Genomic DNA, 16,357 nt, shown 5'->3' with positions numbered 1-16,357 from the left:
TTCTCAAGGTTCACAGCCATGTGGCTGCAAGCCAGTCCTTTCTCTGTCAGGACCTCAGTCTTTCCATCTGTGACATGGGGCTGCAGATCCCTGTTCTGTCCATTGTGAGGCCAGTAATTTACATGGGGCTCTCCCTGGGTTAGCTCATCATCCTCATCACTTTGAACAGGGGTTAGCACCTTTGTATATGAGAGGAAACTGAGGCACCAAGAGGTAAGACAACTTGCTCAAGGTCACAGAGCTGGCAGGTGGCAGAGCTGGAATTCACATCTGACCATCTTGACTCGAGTCACAGTCATGCTCTTAACCATGAGTTACGCTAAGGATTAATTTACAAAGCACCCAAAAGTCAGTGGGCACTTAATAGTGGGAGCGGTCCGCAGTAAGGTGTCAGGTGTTTTGCATGCGGGAAGTGCTGGCTAGGTCCCTGCAGGCAGTCACTCCAGCCTCTAGATCTTGCGGTGGACCCATGCTGGTGCCAGCCAGATACGCCTGTCTCCCCACTCCTCTCCCAGATCTGTGTACTTCCAGATGAATTCTGAGTCCCTAGTTGTCTCCTTCCCTAGTTGTTTCCTTCCCTGGCTGGCAGCTGCGGTGGACAATGAGCGCTACCGAAGGACATTTTCTTTTGTTTCCTCTTCAGATGCTGGGGATTTCGCATATCATTATGTTCCTGGCTAAGGACCTGCCATTATCTTCCTTGGGATTCTTACACAGTTTTATGAATTTCCTAAAGGATCTAGTCTCTTGTCTGCTTCTGCTTTCAGCAGCGGCTGCCCCAAACTGCCCTCTGCTTCCTCCAGCGGTGGGAGGTGTCTTTCTTTTCCTTTGAGATTGTTGTATAGTCATCTCGATGGTGGGTCTTTGAGAATCCCAGAATCAACCAGGAACCTGCTTAAGTTTTTGTATATCTGTGTATTGTGTGTGTCTGTGGCATGAAAAACAGCTTTTCACAGAAATATTTAATATTTTAGTACTTTAGTCCCCTACATCCAAGGCTGATTATTTGCAAAAGGTCTGAATTTCCTGACTTACCATCTTTCATTAAGGACCACCCATAATAATATCATTTCCCCGGCTAACTCTGTTTAGGGGGTAAACACTTAGCGGCTTAATTCATTATTGCGGAGCGGGAGACTGTAACAGATGCCTTTGGAAAAGAAGCCCCCACATCTAATAAGACACAGGCTCTCGATGTACTTGGGATATGGTGGGGAGAGACGGCTGAAATTTATTTTGTGAATAAAGCAATAAGCCACTAAGCAAAGCTAATATGTTTCAGCCCAGACAGAAAGACACAATCATTCAGTATTTATGTAGCAACCCGTTCCTCAGTGGGACTGCAAGTTTCTACCATTAAAATTGTCGGAATTCTTCAGAGACTCACTGCATTAAGTCATTTAAAAATATCACAGACTTAAAACAATCTGAATTATTGGATTTTCCCGCTGCTCCTTGGTAAGCATGTTTGCTGTGGCAATTTCCTGCTGGGTCAAAGGTGCAGCCTATGTCAGTCAGGAAAGTAGAAGAGTTCCATGCAGAATTTTTATTCCTAAATAGCCCCTAACAGCTGAGACAAAGTCAATACAGGTTTGTTTTTTTTTTTTTTAATATTAACTTTCTCTTTTGACATAATTTCAGATTCCCAGGAAAGTTGCAAGCAAAGGACAAAGAATATCTGTGTACACTACATTTTTAGTTCTGAAATGTTAACATTTTGCAACATTTGTTATCTCATTCTCTCTGTAGATAAATATAGATAAGTAAGTAGATACTTTTTAGGTTTTGCTCTGAGCAGTTTGAAATGTCTGTCCCTTCACCCCTAAATATTGCCATGTTCTCTAAAAACAGAGCTATTGTATTACAGAGCCATAGTACACTGATCAAAACCAGGAAATTAATATTGTTAAAATACTATCCTCTAGTCCATTGAATTCATCCTAAATTTGCCATTGGTCCCAATTAATGCACTTTATCATAAAAGAAAATCCCGGATCGTACGTTTTAAACACATGTCACTTGCTTCCTTTAATCTGGAATACTCCCTCAGTCTTTCTGTGTGTTTCGTGTGACTTTGACATTTGTAGAGAGAACAGCCTGTTTATTTTGTAGAATTCCCCTCCCTTTGGGTTTGTCTGATATTTCTTCATAATTTAGATTATGGACCTTTGGCAGGAATATCACCGAGTGATGGTGTGTCATTCTTGTTACATCACATCAGGCAGTACATGATGTCAGTTTGTACCTCCACTGCCAAGTCAGGCATACATTTAAAATAATCTTTCATCAAAACCTTGATTTGTTAAAAATTGCTTTGAAAGGTTTCCACACTCACTCCCTACTTTCTATCATAGGTTTAAAAAAAAACAAAACAGACTGAAAGACAAGGAAGTTGCGAGCCGTACAGATGCTCAGAAGAAAATGTAGCCATTAAAAAAATTGCAATGCGATAGTTATGAAATTTCCCTAAATTCATTTTGCAGAATGAGAGCTATAATTTAAACGTGAAGTTATCGAGAGCGGAGATAAACCACACATCACGTGCAATTTAATCTGGCAAGGAAACAGACCACTCGGAATTGCTAACTAGGCCTAATTCATTACATCTCGGTGAACACTGTACTTTTGGTCTTCTGAGTCGCTTAGCGTGTGCATTAATATATTTACCCAGGCCTCATGGAAAATGTATGGGGGTGGTAACAGAAATACTGTATCCTTGTTTAAATCACATTACATTTCTTAAACAGCTCGAGTGATTGCTCAGAGAGATCACACCTTCTTCTAAAGCATTTATGAAACAATTATTTACATTACATTAAAAACTTTAATTGCCTTGAAGCACGTGCTTCAAGGCACAAATATTGGAAAATCATCAAAAATATCCATCACGATTCTCTTTCCTTTACAACTCTTCTAAACTTTATCTTTTTTATATCCCTCTGTATTGATCTATTGTCCCAGACCAAGAGTGATGTCAGAAGTCCAAGCTGGGTCATAAAAAGAGAATATAATTTCCATTTGCTGTCTATAAAAGCAAATCTTTTGACTAGAGAAAGGGGGGGGGCATAGGGAAGAGGGTGGGTGGAATTTGAAAGGGGAACATGCCAGTGGAGGGGAGGGACCCCAGAGTCAAGAGGGGGTAGTGGGTTGGGCATGGAGGAGTGGCACATCTGAATGCCTCCTGGGCAGGGGAGGTAATGGGAGGGGGCTGGGTGTTAGAAAAGAAAGGAGGCCAGTCTCTTTTCTAACACTGGGCACCTCTGACTTACACATAAGAAAAAATGTAAAGCAAAAAACCTGGCCACCCCTGTTGTCCAGGGGTAGGGGGTTGCAAAAGACCAGAATCTTCCCCCAGGTGGGCGAAGGAGCACTCCCTGAAGGGGGTCATACCGAAGGAGTCCCGTGCTGCAAAGGACCGGCATCCTGGGCTTGGCTGAAGACCCCAAAGAGCCCTGCCAGCACGGCCAGGCTCCACTCAATAGATCCTAATAAAAAAAAAAAACCCGCTCTACAAAAATTAACAACAAAAGCCACGGTCTGCGTGGGGGCAGGGGGAGAGCGCTCTAAAGGTTTGGCTAAGAACCCCCTCCAATCATCATCATCGCCGTAACAGTGAACGGACCCCCATTGCAAAGTTGTGGGGCGTCCTAGAATTGGGTTGAAGAAATCCCTATAGCAAAGTACTTGAGCCCCCCACCCCACAGAGCTCCGGCTGAGGCAACTCACCCCACCCACCCCTGTTACAACCATAATCATATAATGGCAGGGAAACTGCGAGGCAATGGTGCCTTTTCCCACGACTCAGTGGCGCCTCCGGGCGGTTCCCACCCGCCCCGGGCCCGCTCCCACTTGCCCGTCGGTGGGCGAGTCTGTGCAGCCCTGACTGTGGGCTGTGACCCTCGAATCTGAAGCTTAGCCGGCAGAGGAGCCGCGGCAGCCCGCGGCACGTGTTGTGTGTGCTCAGATTGCAAAAAAAAAAAAAAAAAAAAAAAAAAATGCATAGCGAACTATTAACTTTTTTTAAGTAGACAGTGCGGGAGGGGGCAGACAGGTGCGGGGGGCGCTAAGCGCCCGGCGCGTCGGCCTCCCGCAGCCCTCCCTCCCAAACTTCCCTTTGCATTGATCAGCACGTTACGTCAGTATTGATAAGTTTGCAAAAAGCCAAAGTCAAGTGCAATCGCGCGGCACACCGACCCCGGACTTGGGGGGGTGGGGGGGAGATGCAGCGAGCGCTCCGCGGGCCCGGGAGCTGGCTGCAGGCAGGGCAGCAGCGGCGCCGGCGCCTCTCGGAGAGGCTGCCTCCCCCCACCCCTCCCCTCCCACCCCATCCCCGGCCGCCTCCCCCGGGCGGGCGCCGAGCTCCCCGCCCGGCGCGCTCCGCCCGCGCCCTCCGGGGGTCGGGGGGGCGCACGGCTCCCGGGCCCGGCGGCGGCGGCGGCGACGCGGCGGCGCCGAGGGGCAGCGGGTGGCAGGAGGCCGGGGGCGCCCGAGGGGCCCTGGGCAGCGGTGCGCAGGGCCCGGGCGGCCGGCGGCGGCCTCGGGGCTGGGGGGAGTCCAGCCCGGATATTGAGTGCAGCCATTGAGAAAAGCCAAACTCTTGTGTGTGTGCGTCTCGAATAGCCCCCAAGATGGCCGCCAATGTGGGATCGATGTTTCAATATTGGAAGCGATTTGATCTACGGCGACTCCAGGTTAGTGCGGGCAGCGCCGGCCGCGCGGCCGTGGGGAGCCCTCGGGCGCGCCCTGGGCGCATTGGGGAGGTCCCCGGGCAGGCGGGCGGGCGCCCCGGGGCGGCGGGCGGCGGCTGCCCGGGCTCGCGGGGGTTCGGCTGCCCGCTGCCCATCGATAGGTATTAGGAATTGATCTCGCCGCTGCTCTTTGTTCGGTTCAATCATCGATTAGCCGCCGCGACCATGGAGAAGCGCTAGTGAGCCCTCGGGCCGGGGAGCGGGCTGGCGGGCGGGCGGCCGAGCGAGGCGCGGCGAGGGCAGGGACGGCGGTCCGGGTCGGGGGCCGCGGGCGGGACCCCCGGCGGACCCCTCGCGCCGCACTTTGCGCGCCTCCCAACTTCGCGGCGCCGGGGGAGGCCGCGGAGCGCGCCGCGTGCCTGTCCGCGCCCGGCTGGGGCTGGGGCGCGGGAGGGAGGGAGCCGGCGGGCAGGAGGAGGAGGCGAGGCGAGGAGGAGGAGGAGGAGGAGGAGGAGGCACGGGGCTGGCGAGGAGGCGGCTCCGCGCCCCGCCGCCCGCCGGCACCTCGGCCGCCGCCCGCCTGGCTGCGCAGCCCGGACGCGCCGCCACCCGGGGCCGCCGCCGCCCTCGCGGAACGGGCCGCCCGCGCCGGCAGACCGCTCCTCGCGCCGGGGTCTCGGGGTTCGTCTTTGCTTCTTGGCTCCCCCTCCCTTCCCCTCTTTCCAAGTCTGGATGGGCGCGGGCGGGGGAGAAGGGCCCGGGCGCGCCGAAGTTTGCGCTCCCGCCGAGGGGGCTGCGGAGAGCCGGAGCCGCGCGGAGCAGGTGACTCCCGGCGCCCGGGCCCTTGGGAACTTGCCAGCGGGAGGTTTCCTCGCCGCCCCGGGTTCCGCTTCTGCTCCCCGTCGCGCCCCTCTTTCCTTCTCCCTCTAGGCTCCCCTTTTCTTCTCGCCTCTTTCCCCCGCCTTCCCCAGCGCTTCTCCCCGCTCGCTTCTCCCGTCTGTGTGGTGTTTCCCTCAGATCCCGGGGTGCTCTCTGCTGACCGCCTCGGAGGAGGGACTGGGGTGAAGCTCGGGGAATGCGCCCTGGAGTGTTCTCCAGCCTCCGTTCTTTCCAGGGTGCACAGGACGCTCTCGACGAGCCCCCACAAACCCTGCAATTCTGCAAAGTCGCGGCCGGCGCGGTGGGGCTGAGGGGCGGGGAAACGGTTCTGGTAGCCTGGCGGGTAGAGCATCCTGCCTTGGCCTTGACATTCGCTGAGGAAGCCAGAGCGTCAGGCTGGAGATAAAATGGGACCCACTTTTTATTATTATTTTTAATCAGCAAATCTCGTTAAGTTTCTTCTAAGTGGCTCCAGCATCCACCCCCACCCCCTTCCTGGCCACTTCCCAGCCCCCACTCCTTCCTAGCCCCTGACTCCCCGCTCACCTCCTCCCCCAAAGCCTTTGAGCCGGAGAGAAAATCGGGGCACTCAGGCATGCAGTTAATAACCGCGAGTGCCTTGCAATTCCAGGTCCTCGCTGGAGTTGGGGCTACAGTTTGGTGGCCAGCTGAGGCGGGCTGGGCGGTGAGCTGCTCTTGCTGGTTTAAATGATGCTAAAGTGGCCTTTCTGCAAGAGTGGGGTGGGGGAGGGGGAGAGAGAGAGAGAGAGAGAGAGAGAGAGAGAGAGAGAGAGAGAGAGAGAGAGAGAGTTGGGCAGCCACATTGGGCTTGGCACGAAGGCCAATGGTAATCGTATTCCCTGCTAATGTTTGTAAATGAGACCCGGGCACGGCTGGGGGACAGCGTCTTTATTTATGATTGATGTTCTGTAACATAAGGAATGACAAGAACGTGGCAGACAAGAGGAGAGGAACCAGAAGGGCTGGCGAGAGCCCTTTGCAGGGTCCTATTGTTATTCTGGGCTGGAGAAAATTTCCGCGGGGAGATTTACAGCGCTGGTATTTGCTCCCGGTTGGCCGGAATGTCAGTTAACACAATTTTCATTAGATAACTCGTTTTCAATCCGGGGAGCTGGGGCTGCAGCAGGGGAGAGGCCGGGGCTAGGTCCTGGGGGGTGGGTGCGGCTTCCTGGGGAACTGATTTCTGAGCTGGGGTTGGGGGTTTGAACCCCACTCTCTTCCTCCTTGGGCTCAGGGGTCTTTGTGGAGCTGCTGAGGTCACCCAAATCTTGATTTCAGCTCACTCCCAAGGATCTGGGAACCTTTTGTTAGGGTTTTTGAGAAGATGCTGAGATGGGGAAGCAAGTTTGAACTGGAAAGATGGAAGGGGGGACGGTGGAGGGGTTTATTCAGGTCCCAGGGAAAGGGGCCAAGGCTTCTCCCCCCACAGGGTGTATGGGGGGGGGTGTCGAATAAGACAATGAGTGGTGTGTCTGGCACAAAAGGCTCTCTGGGAAGGGGGAAGCTCATTTACATGGATATTAAATGAGGGGGGGGGGTCCCCGTGGGAGTTTCAAAGCCGGCACACTTCCAGAGAGCAGAGAAATAAATGTGGCAGCAAACATTTCGGCCCTCACATCTGCCGTGGTGCCCACTGCATCCTGAAGTGTCCCCCGCCCAGCAGGCCTGCACCTGCCCCCCCTCAATATTCTCACTGATGGCATCTGTGTGGGGAAGGGATTATGAGCCTGAGCACTTGGGCCTGGATCATCTCTTCTGCATCATGCTAGCGACTCCTACGCCTCACTTATTTTCATTTTTGTGCCTTTCTACTTTCCTCTCCTAGGGAAGATAACCAGAATGGAAAACTTCTGCCAGTTTGCTCTGAGATCTGGGTTGGAGAGGCACCCCCATTGCCCCCCTGGCCTTGGCTGCCTGAGCTTTGGGCCCAGCCACCCACCAGGAGGTGTGTGCTGCCACCCTTGGTGGCGAGGCTGAGGGTTTTCTGCAGCCCGATCGCTGAGTGTTGAGTGGCCGAGGCAGGAAAGACAGCTGGTGTCCCCAGGCCAGGCTGCTGATGCCACCGTGATCCTGGCAAGAAAGGTGACCTTGTGCCAGCCCTCTGGAAGTCTCTATTTTTCAAATATGGAAGCAGTCAAGTTATTATTCCTTCCAGCTCCGTTTCTGAATTCCACCGGGTGGTTTTCCTAGTACGGAAGTTGGTCCACAGCCTTCCTGACTTACAGGCTGCTGGGCAAGATGCGTGGAGAGGGGGTACCCCTTCTCTAGGCCCCTGAAACTACACCTCCCTATCTTTTTTCTTTGCTGCTAGCAGCCCAGGAAATGAGAAGAAATAAAATCCCATCCCAAAGATAATGCCGGGCATATTTCATTTGGTTATAAGATTGCTTTATGGTGAACATTACTAATGCAGTATTTTTTTTATGGCTTTTCTGTGTATAATCGTCATAACCGGATTCATACCTTTATGGTTTTCTTTTTCTGCTTTACTTTGCCACTTTTTTTATGATGCCCTAGGTCCGGTTCTTCTGTGCTGTCTTAAGAGGATTAATCAAGCTAACAAGAGTTTGGGGTGCCTCGGCCAAATGAGGGTGCCTCATCCACCTGTATATCTGTGTTCCTTGGGAGGAACAGGGTTGAGTGGAGGGTCCATGTCATTTGTGTTTTGAAGGAAGAGGCAGATTCTGCTCTGGGGGTGAGCAGTGGGAGGGCAGATCATGGGCCAGCAAACCAGGCCAGACTTTTCAAAGGAGTTTGGAGAAACTTCTGGGACTTCTCCATTTCTTGGTGCCAGGGGGGTTGAGGCTTGATGGAATGTTTTTCCTTGCTCAAAGTTTAGAAAAGAGAGTGGATGTGATTAAAATATTATAACCTTATGATATTCTGAAGTGCATAAATTTTACATATCAGCCACAGAGAGTTTAGACATCCATTAGAGGCTCTGACAGCTTGACTTATCTAAATGTGCTATCATTTAACAATGTGTCAAAATTCCTCTTTCTATAGATGACAGCAGTAAATAAGCTATCAGCCCTGTTGGCGGAATCCTAACTTTGGAAACTTTGCAATAATAAAATCCCCTCCGGGTGGGGAGCATGAGTGGCTTGGACTCTGTGTGCTCCGGGCCTTGGGGGTGGGTTGGCACCACCTCCCCTGCGAAGGGGAGGACAGGGTGAGGAGGGCGACCCAGCAAATGAGGGAGCTTTCCAGCCGCAGCAGCTCTGTTAACTGAGACCCAACAATTGGCAGGCCCCCTCGACCCTTATCCCGGCAGATGACCCCATTCCATCTGCCTCTCCGATTCCTCAGAACCCACACCCTGTGGGCCTTTTCTGCAGAAGGAGCTAGAAACAGGTGTTGAGAATTTATTTAAAGAACCCAGCAGTCTTTTCTAGGCATCCCAAAATTCTGGTTTCTCAACTCGACAGAAATTGCTTCCCCAAGATGGGCTCTGTCTTTGAGAGCGAGAAATAAAAACGAGCAAAGCCTTATCCCTGACCGCTTTTCCTGTTGGAGGTCTTGAAGTTTCTTTTATTAACACCTGAATTCACTATAGAAAATTGAGAAACCGAGGACAAGCCGAAAGGAGAAAAATCAGCTGCTCGGTGGGTTCAGATGAGCGCGGTGCTATTTTGACCGGAGGGAACAGCTTTTCTGATGGTGGTGGTGAATTTTCCTTTTTTTCTTTCTATTAATTTTTTTTTTTTTGCAGTCTTCTTGTTTTTTTAGCTCTCCTATTAAAGAAGAGGATTCTGTCTTCGAACTTGACATTCTATGGTAGTAACCTTTTTCCCAGCAGATGGGATTTTGAACGTGAGCGACTTGGCTGGTGCTAAATTTGGTTCTGGATGGTGGTGGACAAGGCTGTGCAGAAACTGGTTTCCTGTGCAGCTTTCTGAAAGGGGCTGACTTTCCTGTGACTTGACTTCCCAGGTACCTCATTCCCAGGCTAGGGCTGAGCCTGGCAGAGGTGGAGCATGGGAAGAAGGGGCTGAGATGCTGGCCTGCCCCTTTGTTCCTGCCTTTGGAATTCAGGGCCCAGTCTTCTGTTTGATTTTTCTCTCCAGGGGGTGCTCTATTTATGCCAGGGGCTTCTGTTGCAGGTGTCTGAGACCCCCCCAGAGGTAGCTGGCAGAGGGGAAGGGTCTGGGGAACCCTGATCTGTATATTCCTGGGTGAATTCCCCCCACATCCCAAGTCATCCATTTCTTAATCGATCCCACCGGCCGGCATTGTCCATCTGCTCTGCTGCGCTGGGCTGTTGTAAATGGAAAGGATGCTGGCATACTTTGTGTATCTGTGAAATAAATGTGTTGTCTTCTAATGACCTTGGGGTCCTTCATGGAGTGTGGGGGGGGGTAGGTTGACCTTTTAAGCAAATTTTTGAGATAAGTGATTATGTTTGCAATGGAGTTCTTGATTTCTAAGCCTGGATGATTCCTTCAGAAAATGGCTTGTAGTGTTTGGTAGGATGTGGACTATTTACTGCTATCATACGCATATTGGAATCCAAGTACCTTTCCTCTTATGGCAGGGCTCCTCATTGTGTGCCCCTTCCCCATCTCTCTGGCTTCAGCTGCACCCTTTCTCTCCCTCCTCGCTCTGCTCCAGCCGCAGTGGCCTTTGTGTCCCTGGAACACTTGGAGCACATTTCCACCTCAGGGCCTTTGCACTTGCCGTTCTCTGGCCTGGAGCTCTCTTCCTCCAGATATTTTCACAGCTGGTCCTCTGTTTCATTCAGTGTCAGTCCAAATGTCAAGACCACTCAGCCTGAAGAAGACTAAAGAAGCTTCTGGCCTCCCTTTCTTCTTTAATATGCAAATATGGCCCCAAGTCTCTTAGAAATGTGTTTCCCTGGAGTTCTGACCTCTTGACCTTCTCTGGTGTGGATTCTCTCTGGGAAATGTTGGTCTACCAGCAGGGGTGTCCCACTTTCTCTGTTAAGGATCAGATAATAATATACTTTAGGCTTTGTAGCCCCGTATGGTCTCTGTTGCTCTGCCATTGTAGCATGGAAGGAGACAATAAGATGAATGGGCATGGTTGTGTCCCAATAAAACTTTAGGGCTGGCTTTGGCCTGAGGGCCATGCTCCATGATGACCTTACTCCATGATGAACTTTTCACTTTACTCTTTCCCTCCCAGAGGGAAAGACATATTTTGTACACCTGTGAGATAAATGTATTGTCTTCTAATGACTTTGGGGTCCTTCGTGGTGGTGGAGGTAGGTTGACCTTTTAATTTTAATTATTTTTAAAAGAATTATTTATGCATACAAGAACTGGGGTACAGGCCAGAGGTATGAGGCGGGGGAATGTTTGAGAGGATTCACCAGAGACCGGGAGGGGAACAGAACAGGTGGATCTAGTGAAATACACTGCTGAGAGGAGTAGCCAGTGGGTGAGACGGGAGAGGTCTGCTGCACCATGTGCATCGCCTCCCTGGCCGGGGATCGAACTTGTGCTTCAGTGGCTGCGAATAACTTCATAGTGCTGCGCCTTAACCCCTTGCGCTACCAGGGAGGTCCCAGGTTAACCTTTTAAGCAAATTTTTGAGGTAAGTAATTATGTCTGCAGTGGAGTTCTTGATTTCTAAGCCTGGATGGTACAGCCTGTGAGGGGCCCGACCTGGCTTCCCATCCTGCCTGTCACATCTTAGCTGTGGACTTTGGATGGGTCACTTAACCTCTCTGAGCCTGACTTCTTGTCTTTAAAGGAAACTAGTAATAGTTCCACCTGTTAGTTGTTTTTGAAGATTAAGGCACTTAGAGCACGCAACTGGGTAGCAGTGTGCCTGGCCCTGGTTCCTGCTCTCTAAGTCTCTTCTTACTGTTGTTGGTATTTTTAGAGAGTGTGAGAGGGGTGAGAAAACCAAATAAACAACAGCTCCTAGAACTTGCTGGCCTTGTAGGCTGTTTCATGGATTTCTGGGCAAGTTTTTTTTTTTTTTTCTCTTTAGCCCATTGGGCTTTCCAATATTACTTATCACTAATAGTCTATGTAATATTGTATATTTAGGGAGCTCTGATCACAGAGGGTGCGGACCCTATGTCTGCCCCATGATGTGTCTGTCTAGATGAGTGCAGTATTTAAAAACACTTTTGTCGGGTCTCCCCTGGTGGCGCAGTGGTTGAGCGCTGGGCTGCGAAGCTGCCCACAGCCTCTGCAGCGCTGGTTCGATCCCCGGCCGCCGGTGAGGGTCCCACATGGCACGCAGACCTCTCCTGCTGCCCGCTGCCCCCCTCAGCAGTGTATTCCATCAGTCTGCCTGTTCTGCTCCCCGCTCTGGCTCTGGTGAATTCTCTCACCCTCCCGCGCTTCTGACTGTACCCAGTGCTTGTATAAATAAATAAATAAATCTTTAAAAAAAAAATAAAAACACTTTTGTCAAGTGGCCGGCATTTTAAACATGGCCAATGTGGCCTTCAGAATCCCGATGTCCAGTGTCCCCAGCCTGTCAAGAGTGCGGGCCACCAGGGCAAGGAGTGGAGAACCGGGAAGGGCATGCAAGCAGAGGGAATAGCCAGTGCAAAGGGCCTGAGTTCAGGGTCTGCAGTGGCTCAGGTGACTAGTGAAGTCAGGAGGGTGGGTCACCAGGAAGCAGCCATCAGGGCCTCTGGCCACTCTGTCAAGGCCTCTGGCCACTCTGTCAAGTGCTTGGTCTCATTTCCCCAGGAGACACACTAGACCCCGATCAGCTCCATGAAAGTGCACAAGGCGCGTGCACAGAGCCGCGCCGGCACTGCTCAGTGGCCAGTCACCTCCAAAGCATGGCTGTGGTCCCCCTCCTTCCTTCCAGCCCCTCACTCCCCCCCACCCCCAGCTTCAGTTCAGCTAAATGAAACAGCAATTCCAGGATACACATTTGTCATTAAAAAGAAAGAAAGAAAGAAAAAAATCAATCCTTCAGCCTCTTTGGCCCGAGCTGGTCGTCTGCCCGAGATGCCCGGAGCCGAGCAGTGCTTAAGACTCTTCGAGCCGCCGTCGCTCAAAGTGGACTGGGTAAATGGCTCCCCGGGAACCTCTCTGGTTGATCGACTGGTCCCGCTGACTGTTTGAACATGGGTGCTGTGGACAGGGAGACCACAGGGGTCATTCGGTCCTCCTGGTCGGGGACAGATGTCCCCAAGCAGGGTGGTCACTCAGTGGCTCCCCTGCCTGTCGTCACTGAGAGTCTCCATGGCTCCCAGTATCTGAGGGAGGACAAACCCTGTACCCTCTTCCCCCAAAGACATTTAGTGTGGACCCTGAACCCACATGGTCTAGATTCAAGTCCCAGCCCTGCCACTTATCAGCTGTGTGACCTTGAGAAGTTACTTTACCTCGCTGAGCCTCTGTTTCCTCCTGTGTAAAATGGGGGACAATAGCAGCGTGCACCTCCTTAAGGACTGAGTGAGTTAATGCGTGTGAAGTGCTTAGATCTGTGCCAGCACCCAGATGTGCTATATAATGTTGACAATAATAGTAATTGCTATTGTCTTTAATTCTGGAAATACATATTCACCACTCACAGTATAATTAATAACCCTATACATAATAATAAGTACCATAAATACCAATTTATAGGGGAGTTATCTTGCTGAACTCGGAAGGCAAAGCCTCACCTCTCCCTGAACTCAAGACAGCGGGAAGCCAGAGGCACTTGGAGTGGGTAGAGGGATGTGCAGTTACAGCCTGGGATTCCGTTCTCAGCATGTGGTAAGAGAATTACTTGGAATCCCAAGGACAAGGTGAGGGAAAAGCATGCCAGCAGAGGGAATAGGATATCCTAAGAGCTTGAGCTGGGAGGAAGAATAGTGCAAGCAAGGAACTAAAGGGAGGCAGGGGGACTGGGTTCTGAGTGGGTCTTGCTGTCTGTCATTCGTGGGGAGGATAGAAGAAGACACCGCTTAGCCCATGCATGGCTCAGAGCGAAGAGTCTCGATGGGCACTTTGTAAACTGTCAAACGCTAGGAAAGCCTTGGGTATTGCTTTTTATTTTTAACAAGATATCTAGCCCAATTCTCGATGTGTTGCAAAATGCCTCTCCCTGATCTCCTGTTTGTATCTTGTGACCCTGTCCAGGGCAGCCAGGAGTCAGTGCCCCACTCTGCTCTCCCCTGACTGCGTGTCCTTGGGCGAGCTGTTTCCCTTCCTGAAACGTGGGTTCCTCATCTGTAAAATGGGTATAGTAGTGCCGCCTTTCAGTGGTGTCCCTGCAGCCTCTGACACCGGGAGTGCCATGGTGGGTGTCCCCAGACCCCCCACAGGAATGAGTGCAGGTCAGAGCAGAGGGTCCAGGACATAGGTCAGCTGCGAGCTCTGGACTCTGGCTATCCAGGATGCTTCCACAAACCACCTGTGTGCTCCCTCCTGCACTCTGGCTCCCTCCCCCAGGCAAAGGCATTGACCCCAATAAATCTCTTTGCTTGATAAATCCCACCTTGGTGTCTGCTTGACGAAGGACCACACTCACAGCATATGGGAAAGAAGAGAATGAGGCCTGGCTCTCTGCCTCCAGCACCCAGTGCCTAGGACCCACAGTGGCCCTGGCTGCGGTGTCTTGGTGGAGCCTGGGAAGCTGTCACTCACACTGCCTTCCTGTGGCCTGGACCCATAGGCCCTGCAGGATGAGGCCACCCTTCCCTTTATAACCTCCCCCCCCCCCCCAGCACCACCAATCTCTTGTGCACTCATCTCCTGCGACTCTTCCCGCTCTGGTTCAAGCCATTCCAGTCTCACATATGCCAAGCGTGTTCAGCCTCAGGGCCTTTGCTCTTCTTGTTCCAGCTACTTGAAACAGTCTTTATCGGACATCTGGTTCTCTCTCTCTGTCCATTCAGTCCTCTGCTTAAATAGCACCTCTTGCCCCTACCCAGCTCTGCTCTGTGCCGATGTGTGCTGGTTTGTTCATTTGTTTACGACCTGCCTGGGGAGGGCAAGGGCATCGTAATTTCTCAATATTGGAATGATGGCGTGGATGAATGCCACAGGACGGGGGAGGGGGGCAGCTGCCTCGACTCCACCTTGGGGGGCAACCCTGGGGAATCCAGCTCCTCCCACACCCCTAGCTGCTTCACCCCTTCCTGGCTGTTCAAAGTTGCTTGTTCCACAACTAAGAACTGGGCCTGGGCCTCAGGCCGGCCGCGGACGCGTGTTTATCTTTAGCTCCGTCAGTCTCGCTTTAGAAACTGGTGACCCCAATTCCAGCCTGGGAGGTGGCTTCCATCCTAATTAATAAATCCATTAATTAATTGCTGGCAGCCTGTGGACCCTTAGCGATGGTTTGGTAGCTTTAGTCACAACCACTTAAAACAGGTCCCTGCAGTCTTGGGGGACACAGCCAGTTCATGCTTTTGGACCCAGATGACATCAGTCCCCTGGTACTGGGTCATGGGCTCCCCTGATCAGCCCAGAGGGCATCAGAAAGGGACCAGGGCTCTGGCAGCGAGTCTAGCGTTGAGGGCTCCCTTCTCAGCATTCCTCTTGATTCTGTTTGTCCTCATGCAGGGGCCAGGATGAAATGCTCCCTTTCCTCCTGGGCCGGAGGGACCCTGCCAGGCCTCAGCTTTTCTGTCTTAGACTGAGCTTCCCTGGAGTGCAGAGTCGGGTCATTCCTCCACTTGCTGCCCGTTACCAGCACCTGCTGGGCGTCACGTGTCATGGGGTGTGTGGGGAGGCTGTGGTGGGCTTCTGTCCTGTCCTCATTTGGAGGTAGAAGAACTTGTCATCAAGGGTGTGAGAAGAGCGACGACCCAGTGTAGGCACCGCCTCAGGATGAGCATTCCAGAAACCTCTCCTGGATGGGGACTTACTGGTTGCCTTTATTAACAACCATCCTCATATTTTTTTAAAAGATTTATTTATGCATATAAGAACTGGGGTACAGATCAGAGTTGCAGGAGGTGAGAGGATTCACCAGAGACAGAGTGGGGAGCAGAACAGGCGGATCTACTGAAACACACTGCTGAGGGGAGCAGCGGGCAAGACAGAAGAGGTCTGCTGTACCATGTGGGTAGCTCCCTGGCTGGGGATCAAACTCATGCTGCAGAGGCAGCAGATAGCTTCAGAGTGCTATGCTTAACCCCTTGTGCCACCAGGGAGGCCCCATCTTCATATTGTTATTGGTAATGGGGGCGTTCCCTGTTGAGGGCCATTGCCCTGAAGTAGCCCCCATGTGACTGGCGCCTGGGCCAGGGGCAGGCAGCCCTCACCTTGGTCTTACTGACCGGTAGCCTTGGGCAACACCAGACTTTTCTGAGCCTCAGTGTCCTCATCTGTAAAGTAGGAATCACGCACAGCCTCTGCTCATGCAGACGGTGTGGGCTCTGGAGGTGAGGCAGGATCCCAGAGCAGGGTCATTCGCAGAAAGTGAGAGGGCTGGTCTTACCTACATTGTTCCTGCTGTCCCACCGCCGTGTGTCTTTCACCTCCTGAGTTCACAGGAGCTCCCAGATTCCAGGAGCCTAGCAATTTGTTTGCAGCGCTGGCTGCTGTGGTATTATTGGCAAGAAGCTTGCCTGGAGTCCTGCCAGGTGCAGGCACCTCCACGGCACCCCACAAGCTCAGAAATCTAAACATAACCTGCCTTAGCCAGGGCTAGAGGCCCTTGGCCCAGCCAGAGCTCGCACTGGTGTGCTGATTCCCACACGGAAGCACTGGCCAGAGGTCGGGCCTCTCCAGATGCCACTTGGCTGGCCTTCACAGGCGACGTGGTGACAGAAGGAGCTGTCTGCACGGTAATGCCCAGCAGGCCTGGAGGTCCCTTAACAAACAGCTGTTGAACCTTCA

At 52.2% G+C, this 16,357-nt stretch overlaps 1 protein-coding gene across 5 annotated transcripts in view; it reads left to right on the top strand.

The window, feature by feature from the left end:
- CUX2 (cut like homeobox 2) overlaps window positions 1–16,357 on the top strand; it is a 234,547-nt gene that overhangs the window by 9,734 nt on the left and 208,456 nt on the right. For 2 of the 5 annotated variants that reach the window (XM_054695335.1, XM_054695334.1), the window contains exon 1: window positions 4,542–4,691. The exons of 1 other annotated variant lie outside the window; for it this stretch is intronic. In XM_054695335.1, the coding sequence (XP_054551310.1) occupies window positions 4,629–4,691 (63 nt within the window). In that variant the 5' untranslated portion in view covers window positions 4,542–4,628. Of the gene's footprint in view, window positions 1–4,541; window positions 4,692–5,348; window positions 5,370–16,357 lie in introns of those variants that run through there. 2 more of the 5 variants (XM_054695333.1, XM_054695337.1) reach the window with 2 other exon arrangements.

Source organism: Talpa occidentalis, unplaced genomic scaffold, assembly GCF_014898055.3.
Source record: "Talpa occidentalis isolate TD23 unplaced genomic scaffold, MPIMG_talOcc4v2.1 talOcc4.14, whole genome shotgun sequence".
NCBI lineage: Eukaryota > Metazoa > Chordata > Mammalia > Eulipotyphla > Talpidae > Talpa > Talpa occidentalis.
Note: the sequence above shows the minus strand (reverse complement) of the source record. Positions and strands in the feature narration are given on the sequence as shown.